This window comes from Schistocerca americana, chromosome 7 (genome assembly GCF_021461395.2).
Source record: "Schistocerca americana isolate TAMUIC-IGC-003095 chromosome 7, iqSchAmer2.1, whole genome shotgun sequence".
Classification (NCBI taxonomy): domain Eukaryota; kingdom Metazoa; phylum Arthropoda; class Insecta; order Orthoptera; family Acrididae; genus Schistocerca; species Schistocerca americana.
Window position 1 is genome coordinate 64,368,296 of NC_060125.1, and position 25,354 is coordinate 64,393,649.

General features: G+C 43.7%; 1 protein-coding gene across 1 annotated transcript in view; it reads left to right on the top strand.

Moving 5' to 3' along the window:
- LOC124622598 (carboxylesterase 4A-like) overlaps window positions 1-25,354 on the top strand; it is a 140,650-nt gene that overhangs the window by 46,608 nt on the left and 68,688 nt on the right. Inside the window, exons 4-5 of the mRNA XM_047148351.1 lie at window positions 2,205-2,390; window positions 21,129-21,328. Coding sequence (XP_047004307.1) covers window positions 2,205-2,390; window positions 21,129-21,328 — 386 coding nt within the window. The remainder of the gene's footprint in view (window positions 1-2,204; window positions 2,391-21,128; window positions 21,329-25,354) is intronic.

A 25,354-nucleotide genomic window follows, 5' to 3' on the forward strand; every position in this document is an offset into this window, starting at 1 on the left:
AGCAGTTGGTGGATTTTTGTTGAACTTCGTCCTGAAGTGTCGTTGCACTGTTATGACTGACTGATGTGAGTGCATTTCAAGCACGACATACGCTTTCTCGGCTCCTGTCGCCATTTTGTCTCACTGCGCTCTCGAGCCCTCTGGCGGCAGAAACCTGAAGTGCGGCTTCAGCCGAACAAAAGTTTATGAGTTTTTCTACGTACCTGTAGGGTGTCGTGACCATATGTCAATGAATGGAGCTACAGTCAATTTATGAAATCGCTTCAATAATTTGTAATAGCCCTGTATTTAGCAGTGAACTGTAGTTCTGCATTATGTCAGATGACCACTGTCGGCGATAGTGGCGGCTACCAGTTGAAAGGTCCCATTCTTCCAATGTTTTGGAGACACGTTGTTGTGGCTGTAGTAAGAGTCGAGGGGCATGAAAGGGAGGCAGTGATTGAAAAGGGAGTGAGACAGGGTTGTAGCCTATACCCAATGTTGTTCAATATGTACATTGAACAAGCAGTAAAGGAAACCAAAGAAATATTTGGAGAAGGTATTAAAGTTCCGCGAGAAGAAACAAAAGTTTTGAGCTTTTCTGATGACAATGTCATTCTGTCAGAGACAGCAAAGGACTTGGAAGAGCAGTTGAACGGAATGAACGGTACCTTGAAAGAAGGATATAAGATGAATATTAAAGAAGCAAAACAAGTATAACGGAATGTAGTCGAATTAAATCATGTGATGCTAAAGAAATCAGATTGGGAAACGAGACACTTAAGTGGTAAACGAGTTTTACTATTTGGGCAGTAAAATAACTGATGATGACCGAAGTAGAGAGGATATAAAAGTAGACTGGCAATGGCAAGAAAATCATTTCTGAAGAAGAGATGTTTATTAACTTCGATTATATATTAACTGTTAGGAAGTCGTTTCTGAAGGTATTCGTATGCCGAGTAGCACTATATGGAAGTGGACGATAAATGGCCTAGATAAAAAGAGAATAGAAGCTTTCAAAATGTGACGCTAGAGAATAATGCTGAAGATTAGATGGGTTGATCATGTAACTAATGAGGAATCCTGAACAGAACTGGTGAGATAAAAAAATCTATGGCACAACTTGATCAAATGAAGGAATCGGTTGACAGGAAACATCGTGAGACATCAAGGGATAACCAATTTAGCATTGCAAGGAGGGGGGGGGGGGAGGGTAAAATTCGTAGAGGAAGACCAAGGTATGAATAAAGAAAGGAGATTCAGACGTCTGTAGATTGCAGTAGTTATTCGGAAATGAAGAGGCTTTCACACGATAGAGTAGCATGGAGAGCTGCATCAAACCAGGATTCGGACTGAAGACCACAACAACGTTGTTCTTTCTCATGGAAATGTGGTATTCGGTGCCTGCGAGTTTGACTTCATCACGGCTAGTAGTGACTGAGGGGCTCTGAGGGCACAACAGTTATGCTATGTACCTCCTGCCTCCTCAAGTGTTATCTCTGGTGCGACAGTATCGTAGTGCCATTTTTCAACAAGACAATGCTCGTCCACACATGGCACGTGTCTCTATGAACTGTCTCCGTGGTGCTTAGGTACTGTCGTGGCTAGCGAGGTATGCATATGTGTGAGACCTGCTGCGATGTTAACTCTGTCCCAGTATCTGTATACATGATATCAAGGACCAGCTACAACAGTTGTGGGCCATCTGGTTCAGGACAGAGTACAACGTCTCCCTTTATATCCAATTAGTGCACCCATCCAGGCGAGAAGGTGTGCAACATCATACTGATAAACAAGGTCACTGCCAAATTCTTTGTAAATCTGGGTATTTTTTTCTAAGTACTTAGATAACATCACGTAACCTCTGAACACGTTAAGGTTCATTTACAGGTAGTTTCCTCTGCTTCTGGCTAGTTCACCTTTTTTGTCAGGCAGAGTAGATGGTGAGTTGGATCTAGTTGTACTAAATCCGCGCCGGCCGAAGTGGCCGAGTGGTTCTAGGCACTTCTGTCTGGAACCGCGCGACCACGACGGTCGCAGGTTCGAATCCTGCCTCGGGCATGGATGTGTGGGCATGGATGTGTGTGATGTCCTTAGGTTAGTTAGGTTTAAGTAGTTCCAAGTTCTAGGGGACTGATGACCGCAGAAGTTCAGTCCCATAGTGCTCAGAGCCATTTGAACCATTTTTTAACTTAATCCGCTATTTTTGCTTCCGTTTTCTGCAGGTCTGTTGAGCACCGGCGACGATGTGGTCCCCGGGAACGCAGGCATGAAGGACATCGTGATGGCGCTGCGCTGGGTGCAGCAGAACATCGCTGCCTTTGGTGGAGACCCCGACCAGGTGACCATCGGCGGCGAGAGCGCGGGAGCCTGCTCCACGTCCCACCTGATCATCTCCCCGCTCGCCGACGGTCTGTTCCTCCCTTAGTACAGCCTTTATTCAGGAGCACTGTGTTTGTCCACTAAGGCAGTTTAACAAACGACGGAGTCAATTACGCGGACCAAATAACTGTATTCTCACTAAAATATTCCGGGCTATTTTGTCGTCATCAGACGAACTCTTGCTGAAATCCAATGTTTCGCCCTCATCTGCAGAGGGTGGTTGTTGCTTTTTCGAAGGTGCGATATACACCATGGTTCATCAGAGGATACAGCAAAATTTCGTTCCTGTGTTTTCCCGTAGAGAGGCATGACATCACATGTTTGGAAAACTTCAGTGGAAATGGCTGTTCAAATGGCTCTGAGCACTATGGGACTTAACATCTATGGCCATCAGTCCCCTAGAACTTAGAACTACTTAAACCTAACTAACCTAAGGACATCACACAACACCCAGTCATCACGAGGCAGAGAAAATCCCTGACCCCGCCGGGAGTCGAACCCGGGAACCCGGGCGTGGGAAGCGAGAACGAAATGGCTGTTGTCGGTTCCTACACAGTCCAATGACTTCAATGCGACCACCTCCTATGTTCAAGGTCAACGTGTAATAACTACTCACAGACGACAGGTGCAAGCACTAGCAGTGTAGGGTACATAAAGTGTGTCAGGGAACACGAAAACAGTACACCCGTTGTCATGATACCGGAATGAAGCGATTCATCGACGTCCAAAAGTGCATGATCATTGGCTTTCGGACCAAGCTTGGAAGCGTTTCCGGAACCGCTATGTTGTTAAACTGTTCACGTTCCGCTGTAGTTAAAGCATACTGTATTTGCCAAAATGCCGCTATCCTAAACCGAACCTCGAATTTCGTTGAAGCCTGAATATCACTACGACTTTTTCGTAACCATCTTAACATTTGACACGTCAACAGATGAAAACGTTGAGTTCCAACAAGAAATTCATGCTATTACGGCAAAACAACCCGGAATATTAGGATAAGTGTGACGTTCCCGGTCATGAAAATTTACGTTTTAGAATCGCTGTAGTGTTATTTAATAGTAGCAGAGTTTTCAGCAAAGCCCTGTATTTGTTTACCTCATTTCTATTGTACAGAGAGAGGAATCCAATCTATGACAGCGTAAAAGCACTGTAACCTCGTATAGGCCTACATCTTGTCTAGACTGTATGCGTACTGTATTACATAATAACGTAAAATCTTCTACTTCATACACGCTAATAGTAACTTAATACAAAACTACATTAAAAGCCCTGCTCTTCTCCCGCCAGATCCAACTTTCATACATAAATCTAAGTGTGTGTTCTCGTGTGTTTTGAAAGAACAATGACTGACTTCTCAGAAACTGTCTTGTACGTTTAGTTCTTTCTGTTGGGATGTTGTAACCTGAAAACAGAAAAATACTTATAATATTCACAGTTAGTGTAATTTCCCAACAGAAAAAAATCTCGTTTAAGTTCCCAATAGAAAAATTTCTTTCCAATAATAAAATTTCAAGTTTTAATGTGTCCTAAAATTAAAGACTGACTGCATATCGAGATTAATAAGTTTTGGCGTCAGCAGCGCTCCGTCATGGCCCTGTGAAATCATCCTGAATAAACTGAAAAGTTCTTGCCTCACAATGATGATGCTCCTATAAGAAATTTTTGGCACAGCTCAGTGCAATGCTGGCCACTAGATTTTTATGCTGTAGGAAAACAACTGATTTTCTTTTGCTTAATCAACATGTGTATGCACAGGAAAAATTCGTAGAATCTTTAAACTCAGATAAATTACTGGCAAAAGTTCTCTTCAGAACAAAAGTTATTATTGAAACATTTCTGCAAGGAATTACATGGGACTTTAACATTACAATTGTGATTAAATCAGTTGTGGCAATTAACATATGCGCGCGGCAGCAAAGTGCAGTAATACATATTTTTTTCTTTTACCTTACAACACATCACTCAAGCACCGCCATCGTTCTGCACGACCGGCCCAACACAAGTCTACCGCTGGACTGCCCTGTCCGAACTCCAGAAGTGCTCTGTGCGAGCTACGAAACACGACTGTTCTCTGCGAGCTACTAAACTCGAATTACTGCCAACACTGCTCTGACCTGCGATTCTATTGTAGCATAGACATTCTATATCGCAGGGAGCGCGTGAGCAATCCATCGAAATTACGTCTGCTCAAGTGCGCTAGCGAATAGTAATGAACCCCTAATGAACCCCTTACAATCTGTATGTTTTATTCCTTCTGCTAGAACGAGATTGTACTTAAATGTCATAGGGAAAGTCACCAAATGACGTAGCAACACCAGAAACTGAGGATTTCACACTTTCAGTGAGAGTCAAGTCAACTTACGAAGATGGGTTATCGTATGTAGGGTGTCAAAAGAGAACAGCATACAGGAATTTGCTGAATTTCCTGTGATGTCAAGCAACGGAATTAAAATAGTTTATCAGCGGCGAAGACAAAAAAAAAAAAAAAATCAGCAGGACAACCAGAATAGAAACAATGACCGGGAAAGGGTCCAAATGGATTACAGTTAAGTAGCAGACGGAAATCGCAGTAAGCCATCAGTGAACGAAAGCAGCCAACAATTTGTGGAAACTGAGTAATTTGCACGCAGGCATAGGTTGCTACAAACTTCCGGCAATCTACAAAGGACTTGTCATTCCCTGCCAGGACGAACTGATGCCGTTATGCGTTACAAACATGGATCAACACGTTACAAAGCAGGCAGTCCTAATGTTACAGCTCATCAACGTCTGTCTTATGAGCTCAGAGGGGCTGTTTCTAACTATTCGTAAACGTGAGTTGATGAGTATATTGAAGTCCGCGTGACTACTTTTATACAGAGGGCTACGAAGTAAGAATTACTTAGGTATTTGAGATTCAGTCCGTGGTTGCAGTCTCCGATCCCGTTACGTGCTTAGTCAGTGTATTAAACTACAACTGTTTAACCGTCCCTTCGGTGTTATCAAAGATGAAATTTAAATGCACTAAGCCTCTGATTCGTCTCAAGTGTTCGGATTATAGTATTGGTGTTATGCGATAAATGGTAAAACTATGGACTCTTTCCTCGAGACCAACGGAAGTGCGAGTAAATCGGGAATCGTCTCACGCGGTCTGCACGTCCAGCACGAACGGTGGTCCAACTGAGGCGCCAGGTGGAAATGGCATGGCAAGCCGTTCCACAGGACTACATCCAGCATCTCTACGATCGTCTCCATGGGAGAATAGCAGCCTGCATTGCTGCGAAATGTGGATATACACTGTACTAGTGCCGACATTGTGCATGCTCTGTTGCCTGTGTCTATGTGCCTGTGGTTCTGTCAGTGTGATCATGTGATGTATCTGACCCCAGGAATGTGTCAATAAAGTTTCCCCTTCCTGGGACAATGAATTCACGGTGTTCTTATTTCAATTTCCAGGAGTGTAGATTCGCAGTTGTTTCCGATTCCAACAAATTCGCAAGTGCACGACATACGGCTTTAGTGTCGTTTCATTAAACGTTTTCAGTTCTGGGAAGACGACGACAATTTTGCACTTGCACACAGTATTCCGCCAGCCCAATTCAGTTCATTTTGTTACAAATCTTTTCCACGCTTCTGTCCGTTACCAAGTCAGTTGAATGACAAATTCGGGTACAGCACTGATGTCGAGAACAGCGAATCCTAGAAGAGGTTATTAGAATACTAGCTGACAAACCCGGCATTGCTCCGATATTAATTTTGCCAATTTTCTGTTAGAAACGAAACCTTACATATACTTCTGCAGTAGACTTGGTGTGAGGTGATTACGAACAGTCTTTGTTCGCTAGGGGCAGCTCTTTCGCGTGTCTACAATGCGATTTTGTAAACGCAACTGTGCTGTGTCTCATCATAGCTCAATAGACGGCTATTGTTTTCGCCTACAGCCGTTTGCGCTACGCAGTTAAAAGCTGTCAAAAGCGCTGCCCGGTGTCAAGGATGTCCTTCAGTTGACTCGACTGCATGAGCGTCTTAGTAGTAAAGAATAAATGTCTTAAGACTTTATGTATCATACGACATTTTTTCACGTATCTCGTTATTTATGATGTCATATCTCCTGATCTACAATGATATAATTTCGTAGGAACATTCAGCGTCATATGTTGGTACTGTCTGCTTGATGTGTTGCTAATAGAGTTAGTAGCAAAGAAGTAATTAACTTAAACGTCATGCCGAATGTGGAAGTTTTTTGCGCTCCTCAGTGTTTATGACACCATATCTCCTGTACTATAATTTTGTAGAAGCATTTAGCGTCATATTTCGATGCTACCAGCGAAATGTATTGCGAGTGGAGTTAGTAGCACAGAAGTAATAAATTTAAAAGTCATGCATGAAGCACTAGTTTTTCACTCATCTTGTTTTTTATGGTGCCATATCTCCTTAATCACATATTTATATAATATTTATGGATTAGCTAAACAAGAAACGATGATGATTACTTCATTCAGACCATTCGCCATTGATTAAATTATAAACAATATTGCGACGGGGAACTTTTCTATATCCACCGGAAAAGGTGATCAAAATTTAGGAGGTAAACAACTGCGAATCTACACTCCTGGAAATTGAAATAAGAACACCGTGAATTCATTGTCCCAGGAAGGGGAAACTTTATTGAATCGGAAACAACTGCGAATCTACTGTATTACCCCTGTGACAAACTTAAAATTACTTTTAAAGACTGAGGTTTCACTGGCACAGCCCACAACACGTCTGAGACGATACACTCAATGCTTCCAACTCAGTCACTGCAGTGAATCAACGCAAGTACAGTGCTCTGAATAAAATTCATAATCAAACAAGTTCAAACTTACAATGCATACAAATCAACTAGAGTGAGAAGACAGTTGTTTGCTACTTCCCATGAAGAATCTCTACATGAGCCTCATCATCTTTTGTTTAACATTAACTTAATGTACGCACCTCTAGCACCTCAATTCTGGGAGCAAACTGTAAACTACATAAGAAAAAGACTGAGCAACTGAGTGTGTCTATAGTGGCCACCTTTATTTCATCTCACATTTTACTAAGATTTTTGGTAATTATCGGAGCCCTACACTCATATTCAATAAATCTATGTGCAGTATCTCAGTATATACATCTTTTTCTCCTCTCACCTGATGAATGAAAAGCATGAATGAGACTGTACAAGTTAGATTTCAGTATCTAGATCTGTGGGAGTAGAAGTCATAGCAGCCGCGCGGAGTGGCCACGCGGTTTGAGGCGCCATGCCACGGACTGCGCAGCCCCTCCCGCTGGAGGTTCGAGTCCTCCCTCGGCATGGATGTGTGTGTTGTTCTTAGCATAAGTTAGTTTACGTAGTGTGTAAGCCTAGGGACCGATGACCTCAGCAGTTTCGTCCCTTAGGAATTCACACCCATTTGAACATTTGCTAGTGTGGCAGAATAGCCGAGAATAGCAGAGTAACCAAGCACATACCAGGTAGCACAAAGGTTTCTGTTCACCTTGGACGAAGCTCTTGTACAGGTTGTCACCACACAATAGGGAGCAATCTGAGCACTTCCGGAGGAACGGAACGCGTCGGTTCCAAAAGAGTTTGCTCGGCAGTGTTCCGGGAGACGCGAGATGGGGAACACCGACCAAGTGTGAGCGTGCCTATTCATAGTTAATTCATTATCTTATTTTTGTAGATTTCATCTTAAGTCAAAATTAACGTCTTGCTCTCATCGCTCACTGCTCGTTGAGCGGTATACGAAATTTTTCTGGTTAATTTCGGAATGTTATAACCAGTTTCACTTGGCCACTCGTGCAAGCCATTGTTCTGTTCTGCCTCTGTTCAGACATGTGGACTCGTGATATATCTTCTCAGTTCAATCTTGTTTAGTTCATTCGTGACCTCACGAGTATAGTGTAATTGAAAAGATTTCTGAAACGTCACTAATTTCGATTTCAGTTCGGAATCTAGTTTCCACATGTCCGTGTTGTTTCAGCACGTGTTAAGCGTGGATCTGACAGTCTTACGTTCGCAGATCGTGAATCGCAGTAATGTATCCTGTCCAATTTGATCAGCTATTCTGAATTTTGTCACTCATTTTATGCAGAAAATTGTTCAAATGGCTCTGAGCACTATGGGACTTAACTTCTGAGGGCATCAGTCCCCTAGAACTTAGAATTACTTAAACCTAACTAACCTAAGGACATCACACACATCCATGCCCGAGGCAGGATTCGAACCTGCGACCGTAGCGGTCGCGCGGTTCCAGACTGTAGCGCCTACAACCGCTCGGCCACTACGGCCGGCCTTTTATGCAGAATTTTTGTTTATGACGACCACGTGTTCGCAGATTGCGAGAATTGTTACATGTCACAGTTACTGATTCTCGGGGTAAAATTTCCAAATTTGTTTCAGAATTTCTTCTATGGTGCATCGCTTAACAGTTTATTCTTATCAATGAATTCTTGTTCACTTGCTTCGTGCACTCAAGCCAAAGGAACGACCGTTTTCCAACCACGTGTATACTGATGAAGTTTTTTTTTTTATTCTTGTATTTGTTCTGAATATCTATTACATGTGTATATGTGCGTGAATGTCGCCATTGAAAGATTCATCTGGCCCTCCCATAATTAATAATTAATGGTAAATCGTGCTGGGTTCTCCAAGATGCAATCTTAAATGAAATTTTATAACTCAACAGAGAGTGTTATGAAGGACAGCAACCATCACCTATTTATTAGTATTTAGCTCATTAGTTTGTTCAGTTTTCTTTAATAAACGTGATATTTTTACCAGAGCACATGCTTACGTGTTCCCCCGCAAACTTCCATTTTACGTCCTACTGTTACCCGTTGTGCAACAGATAAATATGGCCAGGTTACTTATGTAATATTTATTCAACTACATAAATGTGCAGATCTGACAACTCAGTTCATTTAAACATCAAAGGTTTTTCCTTCGCGTATATGTGGATACCGTCTTCCCACCTTCCATGTTAATAGATACCTCACTTTTATGGACACCTTCATCACGAGCGCCGATCCCCAACCATGTCTTTCACCGATAGGTACCCTGCACTCCTATGATCAGATGTATCCCCGCTGCTTAAATGAATGTTTTGTCAACTCAATCAATAAAAATTTGCATATTACACAATTTCTTACCGTTACAAACTCTTGTACTGTCGCCTTTGCTTCGCGAAACTATGCAAATGCTTATACTAGAAACTGATGTGAGTAATTACTTTCTGATGTAAATACGCATTCCGAAACAGTCGTTATCCTTTCAATTCACTTCTTTCCTTTTCAAAATTGTCATTAGCTCGTTCTGTTGACCTCTGTCGAAAGCTTTCTCCAGATCAATAAAACACACATTTCTCTACCTTTCTCAATATATCTCACTCCCGTGACTCTTAACAGGCCAGTAGCATCTGTGGTCCCTTTTCCTCTACTAAAGCCGAACTGTTCCTCCCCATTCCATCTATTCAACTTGTCATAAAGCCTTTTAGTGGATACTCTCAGCCACCATTAGTGTTCTGCTTTAGCTGCACGAGAAATTAGGCTGATAGTTGTATGTCGTTCTCATAATGTGGTATTTCTCTTTCTGTCAACTGGTATTATTGTCGTTGCGAGAAAGTCATCAGACCGTTCCCTTTTGTCGTATATCTCATTACAAATGCCGTTTATTTCTTTCCATCCCTGTTTCCCAAAATTTTGAATACTTCTGCTGTCAAATTACCGATTCCACATTCCTTCCGATTCTTCCTTCAGCGCCTTTTTGACTTCTGCTTGCTTTGCATCTTTTGACGTACATTGCTTCTCTTCAACTTTATTTTAACCTGGAATTTGAAACATCTTATACAGACATTCTATGTAACTGGCGGAAAAGAAAATCACAACACCAAGAAGGAGATGTGCAAAAGTTGGTAGGCGTGTGTCTACATCTGAAAGATAACATATATTCAGGGTCGCATAAGAGCGTCGCTAGTAGCACCACTATGAGGATGCAAATCACGTTTGCTCTAAATACGGTCGTGAGCGTTATTCATCTTTGAGATTGGACGTGGTGAGTTGGTGTTGGACGAGAATGGCTTTAAGACGCCAAAGATGCCATTATCAGCGTCTCAATGAATTTGAACGAAGTGATGTAATAGGGCTACGAGAAGCGGGATGTTCCTTCTGAGATATTGCAGGCAGACTTGGCACGAAAGTAGCCACTGTATATGACCGCTGGCTGGCAGAGGTGATCACGACAATGTACGGTCGCAAGAAGACCAGGCTCCGGAAGACCACGTGGCACTATTGAGAGGGAAGACCACAGTGTTCGGCGTACGACTCTTCCGCATCATACTGCAAAAAAATGGTTCAAATGGCTCTGAGCACTATAGGACTTAACTTCTGAGGGCATCAGTCCCCTAGAACTTAGAACTACTTAAACCTAACTAACCTAAGGACATCACACACATCCATACCCGAGGCAGGATTCGAACCTGCGACCGTAGCGGTCGCGCGGTTCCAGACTGTAGAGCCTAGAACCGCTCGGCCACTCCGGCCGGCCATACTGCATCTGCAGCAACACTTTGAGCAGCAGTTAGCAACACTGTAACGCAACGAGATGTTACAAATCGGTTACTTCAAGAACAGCTCCGAGACAGAGGCTGTGTAGCGTGCATTCTACTGACCACAAGCCATCACCATTTGCTTCATTGGTGTCAGGCGAGAGCTCACTGGAGGGCAGGTCTGTTGTGTTTTCTGATCAAAGCTGGTTCTACCTCGGTGCCAATGATGGCTGCGTGTTGGTTAGAAGGAGTCCAGTTGAGGGCCTGCAAGCAACCAATCTGCGTGCTAGACACACTGAAAGTACACCGTGGTTATGGTCTGGGGAGCGATTTCGTATGGCAACAGCACCATGCTCGTAGTCATTCCACGCACCCTGACTGCAAATTTGTACGTCAGTCTGGTGATTCGACCTGTTGAGCTGCCATTCGTTAACAGAACTCCAACGGGCGTTTTCCGACAGCACACCGCTCGCCCGCATACCGCTGTTGTAACGCCATGTCCTCTACAGAGTGTCGATACGTCCCTTGGCCTGCTCGGTCACCAGATCTCTCCAATCGACCTCGTATTGGACATCATCGTACGACAAGTCCAGCATCATCCACAAACAGCGTTAACCACCCCTCAGATGTTCAAATCTCTGTGAATTCCTAAGGGACCTAACTGCTAGACTTACACACTACTTAATCTAACTTAAACTAACTTATGCTAAGAACAACACACACACCCATGCTCGAGGGAGGACTCGAACCTCTGGCGGGAGCGGCCGCGCAATCCCTGACAAGGCGCCTCAAACCGCGCGGCTACTCAGCGCGGCTAGCCATCTCTCTACTGACCGAATTCAACAGGCATGAAACTCCATCCCACAAACTCAAGTCCGACACCTGTACAATACAATCCATGCACGTTTGCATGCTTGCATTCGACATTCTGGCGCTTACGCCGTTTATTAACGTACCAGCATTTCACGTTTGCGATGGCTTAGCTCGTGCTTACATTAACCTATGATTTTGCAGCGTTAATCACTTAAATATGTTATCTAGACAAATGTATTCCAGAAATTCCATTACTCTAAATTAATTATTTTTTGGCGTCGTGATTTTTATCTGTCGCATTATTCTTGCGATGTACTCAAAACCTCCTGTAGTTCTTCGGATAATGTGCCGCCCACTTTATCTATTTCCACATTGTTCTTCTACATCTACATCTACATTTATACTCTGCAAACCACCCAACGGTGTGTGGCAGAGGGCACTTTACGTGCCACTGTCATTACCTCCCTTTCCTGTTCCAGTCGCGTATGGTTCGCGGGAAGAACGACTGCCGGAAAGCCTCCGTGCGCGCTCGAAACTCTCTAATTTTACATTCGTTCAAATGGTTCAAATGGCTCTGAGCACTATGGGACTCAACTGCTGAGGTCATTAGTCCCCTAGAACTTAGAACTAGTTAAACCTAACTAACCTAAGGACATCACAAACATCCATGCCCGAGGCAGGATTCGAACCTGCGACCGTAGCGGCCTTGCGGTTCCAGGCTGCAGCGCCTTTAACCGCACGGCCACTTCGGCCGGCTTTACATTCGTGATCTCCTCGGGAGGTATACGTAGGGGGAAGCAATATATTCGATACCTTCTTTTACTTTCAAAAGCTATCTCACTTGCCAATCTATGCATCATTTCATACTTTCCCTCTTTCTCCATCTTCTGTACATCCTTGCATTTCTCTTCAATCCATCTTTCTTTTGATTCTTGAGTTTCTATTCTTAGTTCATTATTCACTTTCCTGCACCTCTTTTTGCCTTCTTCATTTCCACATTTCTCCGCTTTCTCCGCCTTTCCATATTTATCAACATGTTTTCCGTTATGCATTCTTTCATAATACTGTTGGACTTTCTAGTTTCAAGTACTCTCTTGGCAGAACCCATAAGTCCATCCCTCATTTTTATCCATTTGTCATTTACACGTTGTTCAGCTGTATCTCATTCCCATTTTTCGTGAACCCGTGTTCCAGCTCTGAAGCATTCCCTACCTACATGAATGTCTCCGAGTTTAATCTTTCTTTTTCTTTACCGCTCCACACTCTTTTCGATTTGTATTTCTCCATGAGGTTGTTGTCTGAATTCATGTCTGCTTTCGTGTGAAAAAGAGAAAATATTACTTTCTCGCATTCTTCACAGATGCAAATGGGAATCATACTTTTCTTTTAATTGTGGTTCACTACTGAAAAACATTGGCGACAGAGTAGGAAAGCGGGACCGCCTAACACTGAACTGAAAGTCTATGAAACTCTGATTAAATCGCAAGATCTCTGTGTAATGTAATAGAAACATGAAACTCGTGTCTGTCATAAATAAGCTATAACAAAAGAAACTGAGAATGATGAACACAAAATTGACAGATTGTGATATCTTTCTTCCAAGACCAGACAGAAATGCTCTGAGGAGCACTTCCATTAACATACCAAGTTCAGCTACAAGCGATTCTAAGATACCACTGGTAGCGAAAAGACTCCTCCATTTTTATAAATTGGAGGAGACGTTCCTCAAGTTTTTGAATGACCAGCGAAAATCTCTAGCTCCTGCTGGAACTTTTTCAGTCTGGGCCTGACTCTGTATCCTCTTCTGTTGCGTCCGCCACCACGCTATCCAGAATACGGATCCTTTGTTCGATGAGTAGGGGTAGGGAGGAGGGGAGGGGGGGAGGGGGGGAGGGGGGGAAGAGGAATTTGAAACGACCGGCCACTCTCTCACTCCAGGCTTCACTTTTTCTATCCGTTTCATATCGTGTTCCCTTCCCTGTCACGTCTAAAACGACGCTGACATGGGATCGGTTCCTCTGTTTAAAGATGTAAAGGGGTGAAGATACGTTGGCTTAGAAGTTCCAGCCAACTTTCTCCCACTGTACCTGTGATGGGCCATTCTCACCTCTGTCTTCGTGTTACGTTAATTTTCGAACACTCACTCGATATATATCTGCATCTGTAAGTCACTTCGTGGTGTGTGACTTCTTATACAATTGTAGCTTCCCTCATTTTATGTTAGAGTCGCGAATGGTTCGCGGGAAGAACGACTGTCTATCCTCTGTGTGTGCTCGAATCCATCTAATTTTATATTCACAGCTTTTACGCGAAATACACCTAAGAGGAAGCACTATATTTGTTGACACGCTCTCGGAACTTAACCACTACACCATACCGTGATGCAAAACGGCACACTAGCAGCGGCTGCCACTCGAATCGGCTGTGCATCCCCGTGACGCTTTTGCACCGACGAAATGAACCTGTGACGGAACGCGCCGCTTTTCTTCGGATCTTCTCTATTTAAAATCCTATCTGACTAACATTCAGGCACTGGTCGGACGAGGGTTTTGTGAGCTACCTCTTTTGTTGACGAACTACATCTCCTAAGGATTCTTCCAAAGACTCTCAGTCTGGCATCTGCTTTTCCTGTAATTAGTGTTATGTGGATGTTTCACTCTACATCTCATCCAGGAATTGTTTCCAGTGGTTGTTCTGGAATCATGTAATCATACAATAATGCGTCCTTCTGTGTATGTATATATAATACCTTACATTTGTTTATGTCGATAGTAAATTGCCACTTCCTACATCAAGCGTCGACCCTCTGCGGGTTCTCCTTCTCATCGCTACTAACTTCTAGCGTTGCGACTTCTCTCTGTAGAACAGCACAATATGGAAGTTCCGATGTTTTCTACTACGTCATTTATATATATTTTGTCCGCCCCCGGTAGCTGAATGGTTAACGTGACGGACTGTCAATCCTCTGGGCCCGGGTTCAATTCCCGGCTGGGTAGGGGAATTTTCTCAGCCCAGGAACTGGGTGTTGTGCTGTCCTCATCATCATCCTATCATCCTCATCGACTGCAGGTCGCCGAAGTGGCGTCAAATTGAAAGACCGGCACCCGGTGAACGGCCTGCCCGACGGGGGGCCCTAGCCGTACGATTCAATAAATAAATCAAATATATATTTTGAAAAGTAACACTGCCTTCGGGTATGCCCGCAGTTACTTTTGAATCTGAAGACTTCTCTGTGGTGAGAACGACATGTTGTGTCCTGTTAGCTATAAACTCCTCAGTCCAATGAGACAATTAGTCTGTTCAATAATATTATCTTGGAACTCTTCCATTTGGTCCGTGTTTGCATAGAAAAACAGTAATACCACAAATTGATTCCGCCGTGATGCAAACACCGTTTTATTTGTTTATTTCTTTATTATGCCAAACTAGTTTCGGCGACAAATATCAGCATCATCAGTGGTTTTTTTAAATCTAAAACATGCAGAAAATGGTATGGTTGTACAAACACAGTAAAACATTATTACATTTTTACAAATCGTCTTTTGAAATATAGTTTTATATTGATACTTTCATACTACCTTATTTATTGTATGCTACTGCATGTTTTAAGCTATTATTGGCGCTGTTTGTGACATATTTTCTGTGCTCTTTTTTCTATTGCCGTCTTTTTATACTTAGCGAACATCATGTCATCTGCAACCATGTGATCGGCTGTTAGTAAACAAGTACTCAAAGGTGAACTTCGTATGTCAGCAGTATATACTTGGGGTTGTGGTGGTGTTTGTGGAAACAAGTTATTTTTGTGTGTATTTAGCTGTTGCTTAGCTATTCGTGTAATCACGTTCGTTGGATGGTGTGTGGCTGCTTTTTACGCAGAAAAACAAAACTTTTGCACTTTGTTTCTGATCCAGAATACTACGCCATCTTGCTGTTCGCGTGTGTCGCGAGAGGCTTATTGCAAGTGGCGAGAAAGGCTATCAAAAACGACGCGAATTACGACGACTTCTGTTGATTATTTATGTCTCTGTGTGTGATGGGGAAGTGGTTCTTCTGCGTGTGTGTGCTTTCTGTTCTGTGTCCTTCGTTAGTTCTCTCAGAGCGGTAAAGAGTGTGTTGTTCCAGAGTGTTGTGTTTTCATTTATTCCCTTCGACTATAGCCTTTTGTATGTGGTAATTTTCTTCTATCGTTAGTTGTCGGTATAGACTGTTGCTGTTTCTCAGAATGCGTAGATCGTTTTCGATATTAGTTTGGTTACGGTTTTTGTTCATTAGATGTTCTGCGAAAGTTGAATGTGTGCTGTCACTTCTTAGAGCTCTCATGTGCTCTGCGTAACTCGTTCGGAAATTTCTGCTTCTTTGTTCTATGTAGTGAGCCTGACAAGAGTTGCAAGTGAGTTGATATATTCCAGCGTTGCTGAATTTGTCTGAGGTTTTTCTGACTGGTCTTAGTCTTTTCTGAACTGTATTGCTTGTTGTGAATGTTATTGGGATCCCTTGCTTTTTTAATATGTTTCCTATTCTATGTGATATTTTGTTATTGCATGTTAGTGTGTACCGTCGCTCTCCCTTGTTTCTGAAGTGGTGTGGTCCGCTGTGTTGTCTGTGTGTGCTGCATGTATCCGTTTTACCTTGTTGCTGAGTTTGTTTATGATGACTGTTTTGTAGTCGTTTTCAACAGCACTTTGTTTGATTATATTTAGTTCCTGGGTGTAGTTTCCTGGTTTAAGAGGTGTTCTGTTTATCCTGTGGAGCATGTGTGTGAAACTTGCATATTTTTGCACTGTCGGTTGGTCTGATACTCCGTACGCTCGTATTTTGTTCATTATGCGGCAATGCGAAACTATCGAATGCATTATGGAAGTCAAGGCACAGGGCAGCTACATGGGAAACATTATCTAACGCCTTCTCGAACAGAGCGAATGAGTTTCAAATGATCGTTGTTTTCGGAACCCATATTGATTTCTACAGAGTAAATTTTCGGTCTCCAGAAATGTCAGAATACGCAAGCGTAAAATGTGTTCCGAAATTTGACAACATAACGACATCAGAGATATAGGCCTATAGTTTTGTGCATCTGTTTAACAACACTTCTTGGAAATAAGAATGCCTTGTGCTCCTTTGCAATCATCAGAAACAATTGGCTCCTCCAATCATTCAACGACACTCTAAGCCAAAACAAAGAAAAAGAATGCAGCGCATCATGAAGTAATTATCCGAATGGGACGGAAATTAGTAGATGTGATCTTCAAGCACAGACAAACAAAATGACTACAATTTCACAAAAATGGAATGATACATTCAAGAGAAAGAGTTCCACAAATTGAGCAATGCAATAACGTGTCGGTCCATCTCTGGCTCTCATAAAAGCAGTTGTTCGGCTTGGCATCGATTGACAGAATTTCTGGATGGCCACCTGCGGGACATCATCCAACTGGCGCGCCAGGTCGTCGAAACCCTGAGATGGTTGAAGGGCCCTGCCCATAATGATCCAAACGTTCTAAATTTGGGAAAGACGTGGCGACCTTTCTGCCCAAAGTATTGTTTGGCAAGTGCGATGACAAACAACAGAAACTCTCGTCATGTGACTGCTGAAATGTATGCCCAGGATGGCTTGCCATGGAGGGCAACAAGACAGGGCTAAGAATATCATCGACGTGCCGCAGATGACAAACAAAGCGGTGCTGCCATGAAAAGAAATGACACTCAGACCGTGACTCGGGGTTGTCAGGCCGTGTGGCGGGCGTACAGTCAAATTGGCACCCCACCACTGTTCAGGCCATCTCCAAACACGTCTTCGGCCTGGAATCTCATTGCCACTTCGAACTGAGCACTGACGACCAACGGAGAAGTGTGTGGAGACGCCCCAGACGGCACTGGGATACCAACCTGGCAGTCGCTCTCCATAAGGGCTGGCAACCAGAAGTGATGGTCTGAGGTGTAATTTCTTTTCGTAGAAGGATGTCTTTGGTTGTTATCCACAGCACCCTTACAGTGGTATGTCAATGATATTGTAGGTCCTATTTTGTTGCCCTTCACGGCAAGCAACCATAGGCTCACACTTCAACAAGACTATGCCCGCCCACACATGGCGAGAGTTTCTACTGCTTATCTTCATGCTTGCCAAGCCCCAATGTGGCCAGCAAGGTAGCCGCATCTGTCCCCAACAGAGAAGATTTGGAGCATTATGAGCTAGGCCCTCCAACTATGTCAGGGTTTTGATAATCTAACATGCCAGTTGGATAGAATTTGGCTTGGTATCCCTCATGAGGACATTTAACAACTCTAATAATCAATGCCAAGCCAAATATCTACTTGCATAAAGGCCAGAGGTGGACCAAGGCATCATTGACTTGCTCAAAAAAATGGCTCTGAGCACTATGGGCCTTAACAGCTGAGGTCATCAGTCCCGTAGAACTTAGAACTGCTTAAACTTAAGTAACCTAAGGACATCACACACATCCATGCCCAAGGCAGGATTCGAACCTGCGACCCTAGCAGTCACGCGGTTCCAGACTGAAGCGCCTAGAACTGCTTGCTCGGCCACTCCGGCCGGCTGACTTGCTCAATTTGTGAAGCCGTTTCTTCTGAATAAATCATCCAGTTTTTATGAAATTGGTATCATTTGTTTGTCTGTTGATGTACATCATGTCTACTGATTTCCATCTCATGTAAATAATTCCCTCATGGTGCATCTTTTTTTTGACTTAAAGCGTATATTGCAGTAGATAAGAAAGTTTCGCTTGTTAGCTGTGTGGAAAAATACTTTCTGCTTTGCATGCTATCTGTGCTGGCGTAAGCCGGCGCCAGCACACCATGCGGCAAAGAGGCTTTGTGTCGATCGACAGGGGCCAGAAATAGACTCGCAGGAAACATGCCACCAACGCCCTCTCGGCCGCTAGTATTTAGGATCGCCAGTGTGGACCCGAGGGCCAGTTAGTTCGAGTCTGTCGCAGTCTGTCGCACTGAGTAAGTTCCAGCGTGTCATCGAGTTGGAGCCGCAGTCACAGACTCTAGTTCAGAATTAGGCAGCACATAGCAACCAGAATAGTGGACATAGCAGACTTGTACTTTAACAGCAGTAAGGATAACTTGGAATATACAGAAAAGCTTGTACCACAACGAATATCTTGAGATACGTAACTTTCCATTATTATGACCAAAGAACCTAGTTAATCTGTGCACACAGTTTGTGTTGTAGAAAGAAGATCTCGGCGACAAAACAACATCCTCTCCTTGCTTCCCATGGTAAAGAGACAGTGAGACAATGAGACAACATAAAACTGTCATTTGCCAAAAAACCGTTCAGTATCTCGAAGCGTTTGTGAGATTTGAGGAATGCTACGGATATTTCTCTTTGACTCCACTGTTTGCTCACTTGACCGAAAGTAAGCACACTACATACAATCTGGTTTCTCGAGACTGGCGTCTAAAGAAAAATTCAATATATTTGCTCCACTTGATATGCAGCAATATGTGATCTAATAGGAGACAAATGAAAACTCTTAGTGACTTGTATGTCACATTGGAAACTATTCCAGTTTCGCGCAGTACCTTACTTAACATAGAAATATCACAGTAACTATGATCGTTAATGGAGAAAATGGGCAGTTCATAACAAGTCTGACGAATGATTCAGTGAGATGTGTGACAATCAATTTACTTTAAAATCGTTTGAGAAAGGTTGCAGTGCAACCGGCGTGCGCACGTCTCCATTCCCGCAGTTTAGCCGAGGTGGGCAGACAATGTTTCGTCCGTAAAGGACATAGCTCACGGCTCGGTAGGCTACAGGCAACTGACGCGGCCTCCCCTTGTGAACAGAGGGGTTGACTCGCCCAGCGCTAAGAACGAGAGTGAGATTCTGTGCGCCGCTCGTCACCTTGGCGCGAGCTCAACCAGTAAGCGGCTTGAAGTGTCCAAGTTGCTCCAGCCACTAACAGGCGGTGTGAGAAAGCGCTTTCTGGTTTACAGCAAGAACGACACTTCTCGTTACAGTTCATTATTTATTTACTCGTTCGGCATATACAATCATTCTTACATCAATTACAACATACTTAAATAACTACGGTAACAATACTCTTTACAGGTGCTGTTATAATACTATACAACATTACAAATACTATGGAGCCACTTTAAAGCCGAATCACTGAGTCTGTGTATGTCTTTCAAATCACCATCATATACATACACTTCACACACAAGTAAATGGTGCATTGTTTGGATTTCACCACACTCACATTCAGGGCTGTCTGACAGGCCCCATTTTATCATTAGTTGCTTCCATCTGCTGACACCTGTTCTTAGGCGGTTCAAAGTTGTCCACAGTTTCCTTGGGAGGTTGAGTTCTTCAATCTTCTTGTTGGGATCTTCCATCAAATTGCATTTGTCGTGTGCACTTGCAGCCCATAATTCACTCCAGGTTGTTTTTGAGTTGAAGCCTTGAAGCTCTTCGCCGATTTCCCAGAAAGCTGTCCTGGACTGAAGCCTGTTTGTAGTTGATAGATCTTCGCGGATAGAGAGGTTCGGGTTGTCTACAATTTTTTGGTATGTTCTTAGGGTTAGTTGTGATCTCCTGATTCCAGGCGGCTCTATGTTGGCTAGGAAAGGGAGCGAGACACAAGGGGTGGCCCTGAGTGTTCTCAAGATTATTCGTATTGTCTCCCTCAGCTGGACGTCCACTTTAGCTACGTGTGCAAGCTTCGAAAGGATAGCATTGTGGGAATTGAGTTTCTGTTTTGTATCTTCTAGGCGTGCGTTGTATGTTAGAGTACGATCTAGTTCCACACTCAAATATTTAGGCTTATTCTCGTGTCTGATCTGCTGCCCATTCATAGAAAGCTGCAATTTTCTATGTGCTTCTCTGTTGTTAAGATGCTTTATTATGCTGGCTGTTTTGTTGGGTTTTGGGTGTAGGTGCCACTTGTAGTAATATGTGTTCAGGACTTTCATTCATTGTTTCGTCGAGATCGTTGAAATTTTTACTTTGACACGCCATGACCATGTCGTCAGCGTATGCAAATTTACGTGATTTGGTTTCTGGCATGTCGGCTATACACAGGTTGAAGAGAGAAGATGGTAGTGCCGAGCCCTGTGGCAGGCCATTATTCAGAGCTGCTCTTTTGTTGTTCGTGCCATGAAGTGAGACTTTGATTTTCCTGCCTGTTAACATGTTCTTGAGTAGTGAGTAGGTCTGTTTGCATTTTATGTTTCTCGTTATCTTTAACAATAGCCCTTCGATCAGTTACAGATCATAAAATAAAGGGAAAAAAGTACATCTAGAAAATGTTTTTATGTAGGCTGCTGCGTCGTTATGCCCTCTAAAACATTCTATTGCGGCAATATTGATATCACCATCCAGAGGGTGGTTGACGGATTCGGTTTCTGCAAATTCTGCACGTCGCTTTGTTGCAGGCCTGTTCCGGGGCGCAATACTGCACAGCGGGGAGGCGGTCAGCTCTTGGGGCGTCGGCGCCGACCCCGCGGTCAGGGCCTTCCGCCTGGGAGAGGCCCTCGGCTTCTCCACCAACGACTCGCGGGAGCTGCTGGAGTTCCTCCTGGCGCAGGACGCTGCAGACCTCGTCACCCACGACGACGAGCTGTTGTCTCCGGAGGTGCGTCACCGTAAACCCGCTCTTGTCAGAGTATCTCTGCCTGGTGTAACGTGTCCTCACAAACCGTAACAAAAAAACTGGTGTCACTCTAAATTTCCTGTGTTCTATTGTCTAGCTTCCAGCGTAGACTCACAAAAGCAGCGCCTAATACCGTATTGTAACAATGGAGAAGTTACTGGAAATGCTGGAAGGAAGCCCTTAGCATATGTTGGCGAAGAAATTGAATCCATTCCGTAGAAATTTTTCTTTTTTTTTTATTTCGAAGAAGGAATGTTTTATGAGACTCTTCTCTTATGAAACAGTTACATACAACTCTTGCATAGCTACAACGTTCCTTAAAAAAGGAAGACACATGAATACTTTCCCAATTTAATTCTCACGCCATTGCAAGGCACTGTGATACAGATATTGATCTCAGTGATGTTGAGAAACAGGTGAAATCGTCAAAATCGAACGAAACTCTAGGGGCCTGTGGAATACCTGTCAGGTTCGATATCGAATTTGCACCTCAGGTAGCCTCTATTTTAACCAGAACCTCTTTGTCCTCAGTAGTTAGAGAAAAGCGCAGGACACGCCGGATTTCAAGAAGGGTGCCAGGAGTATTTCACAATACTGCCTTCCAATTCCTTGACATTCGTGTTTGTTGTCTAATCTTGGAACATTGGAACATATTCTGTACTCAAACGAAATGAGGCATCTCGAGCAGATTGATCTCTTCCATGTCATGCATTCATTCCGAAAAGATCGATCATGTGAGACCCAACGCGCACTTGTCTCATGCCACATCATGAAAGTAATGCATTAAGGCAGTTAGACAGATGCAGTATATCTCTATTTACGAAAAGCACTGGCTCAGAAAAACAGCTACGCTTATCATCAAAACTACAGTCTATCAAGACAAATTTGTGACTTGATTGAGGACTTTATGGCGGGCAGGGCGCTGCATGTTGTCTTGGATGGAGAATAATCGATAGATGTAGAAGAAACTTCGTGTCGGCCCCAGAGAAGTTTATTGGGATCCTTGCTGTTCATGTTGTAATTTAATGACCTTGCAAAGAATATTAATAGCAGACTCAGAATTTTTGCAGTTACCTGCAGTGAAGTACTGCCTGATAAAAGTTGCACAAATAAACTGCCCCATCTTGATAAAAATTCGAAGTGGTGCAAAGTTTGGTAACTTACTACAAACGTAAGTTTGGGCAGATCACAAAACGAAAACACGTACTGCACTTCACATAATTTTGAAAAGTAATTTTCTATGAGTACAATATTAACGAGTCACGACTGGAATCGGTCGTCTGATACATATAGCTAGCTGTAACAATTTGTAGGTATATAAAATAGAACGATGAAATAGGCTCACTGGTAGATAAAGCATTTGTCGGACTTATGTCTGTTGCTAGAGTACTAGGGAAATGCAATCAGTCTACATGGATATTGCTTAATCCTACGGTAATGCTGAAGTATGTGGAACACATGCCAGATAGGATTAACAGGGGATATTGAAGTAATACAAAGTAAGGTAGCACGAATTGTCACAGGTTTGTCTGATCTATGTGAGAGTGTTAGGAAAATGCCGAAGGAATTGAACTGGCAGCCACTGAAGACAGATGCAAATTATCCCGAGAAAAACTACTGACTAAGTTTCAAGAACAAGCTTTAAGTGATGGATTTATGAATATACTGCAACCCCATTCTTATCGCTCCAGTAGGGATGGCGAAGACCAGATTAGAGCCATTAAAGCGCGCACCGTGGTGTTTAATCAACCATACTGCCCGCACTCGATGTGCGAATGGGAGGGGAAGCCCTAGTAACTGTTACAATTGGACATGTCTCCTGCTATGCGCTTCACAGTGGTTTGCAAAATAAGGATTTAGGTGTAGTTATGGATTTGTCAGAATTGCAGAATCCGTTCGCTGCCGTTCATCCACGACATAAACGGTAGATAGGCATCAGCCGTTCATCGGTGATGTCTATAGTTTGCAGAAAGTTGTTTTCTAAGGCTCAATTTTACTCCTTAACATCTAAATGCATTGCATGGATACTACAGATTTTCTTTAAAAGGTATAGATTTCTTTCTATACGCTCAACATTATCCGTTGCGTTCTGTACATGTACGCGTAGACACTGCCTGACAAAAAAGTGGAGGAGGAAACATTATGAAACTTCACGGCTTCAGAGGTTATGTGCCGTTATTTCAGTGATTACCAATTCGAGTGAAATGTACAAAGAACCTGGACGTATGAGCGCACTTATCAGTAGGACGTTGCACCCGCTCTGGCCTAGATGCATATACTGGTTCTGTTGGGAAGGCCGTTGTAAAGCCGTTGTATCCTCTCCTGAGGCTAGCTGCGCCACAACTGTAGCAACCGGTCCTTGATGTCTTCAAAGCTGGCGCAGGGAGTTCAAGCTGGTCCCAGGCCTGTTGTATGGGGCACGGGTGTAGCATCTTGATGGCCGTAGGAGTACTTGTGTCTCTCGCAGACAGATCATAATCACACGTGCCGTGTGTGGCCGAGCGTTGTCCTGTTGAAAAATGGCACCACGGTAATGTCTCATGAAAGCAACACACGAAGACGCAGGATACCCCTGACATAATTTTGTGCCGTTGGAGTTCCTTCAGTCACTTCCAGCTGTGCCTTGAAGTCACACCGAGTGGCTCCCCACACCATGACGTGTGTCTCTCTATAACACTGGAAGAATGCGACCAGTCCCCAGGTCGACGCCATACTGTTCCATTCACTAGCAGTCCGCGGTTCCCGATCACGGAACTACTCAAAACGCAACCGCTTGTGTTTTTGTGATGTTAATGTTGGCCCACTCTTTTTCTTCTTCTTTATCGTCTTCTTGTCCCACGTCACGTAGGGTGTTGGTCTTCTGGATCCTTCTCCTCCGTAATTCTCTATCCATTGCCTCTTCCTTCTTCCATCCTTTCTCCCTTAGGTCCCCGGATATCTTATCCTCCCACCTCATCTTCGGTCTTCCTCTCCTTCTAGCTCCTTCAATCTTTATATCTTCAACTCTGTTTCCGATATATTCTTCCCCTTTTCTCTGTAAGTGTCCGTACCACCTTAGTCTGCCATCTTGTATCTTTCTCCCCATGGGTCCCACTTTCACAGCTCCTCTAACAAATTCATTTCTAATTCTGTCCTTCCTTGTTACCCCACACATCCCCCCCAGCATCCTCATTTCCGCAGCCGGCCGCGGTGGTCTTGCGGTTCTAGGCGCTGCAGTCCGGAACCGCGGGACGGCTACGGTCGCAGGTTCGAATCCTGCCTCGGGCAGGGATGTGTGTGATGCCCATTTAGTTAGGTTTAAGTAGTTCTAAGTTCTAGGGGACTGATGACCTAAGATGTTAAGTCCCGTAGTGCTCAGAGCCATTTGAACTCATTTCCGCCACTTCCATCTTCCTTTCCTGGGCTACTGTGATTGGCCATGTCTCTGCCCCGTATGTCATAGCAGGCCTTACCACCGACTTGTACACCTTCCCTTTCATCCCAATGCTCACCTTCTTGTCACACAACACTCCACTCATTTTCCTCCAGTTGTTCCAATCGCAATTTATTCGGTGTTGTATCTCGCTTTCCAGTCCTCCATCCCTCTGTATGTACGACCCTAGGTATTTAAATTTGCAGACCGATTTCAGCTCATCACCCTGGATCTTGCAAGACCTCATCTGCACATCCTTCAGTGCTAAATATTCTGACTCTGTCCTGCTAATTTTCATCCCTCTTTCTTCTAGTGCCTTCCTCCAATCCTCCAGCTTTTCCTCAAGTCTGTCGATGCTCTGCTCACAAAGAACGACATCATCCGCAAACATCATATTCCACGGTGCTTCCTTCTTCACATCTTTCACCAGCACATCCATAACCAGGTCAAAGAGGTAGGGACTAAGCCCAGACCCTTGATGTAACCCTACTTTTACTGGAAACTCCTTTGTCATGCCCACACTACTTCTCACCTGTGTCATTGCTCCTCTGTACATTTCCTTCACTAACCTCACATACTTCTCTGGCACGCACTGC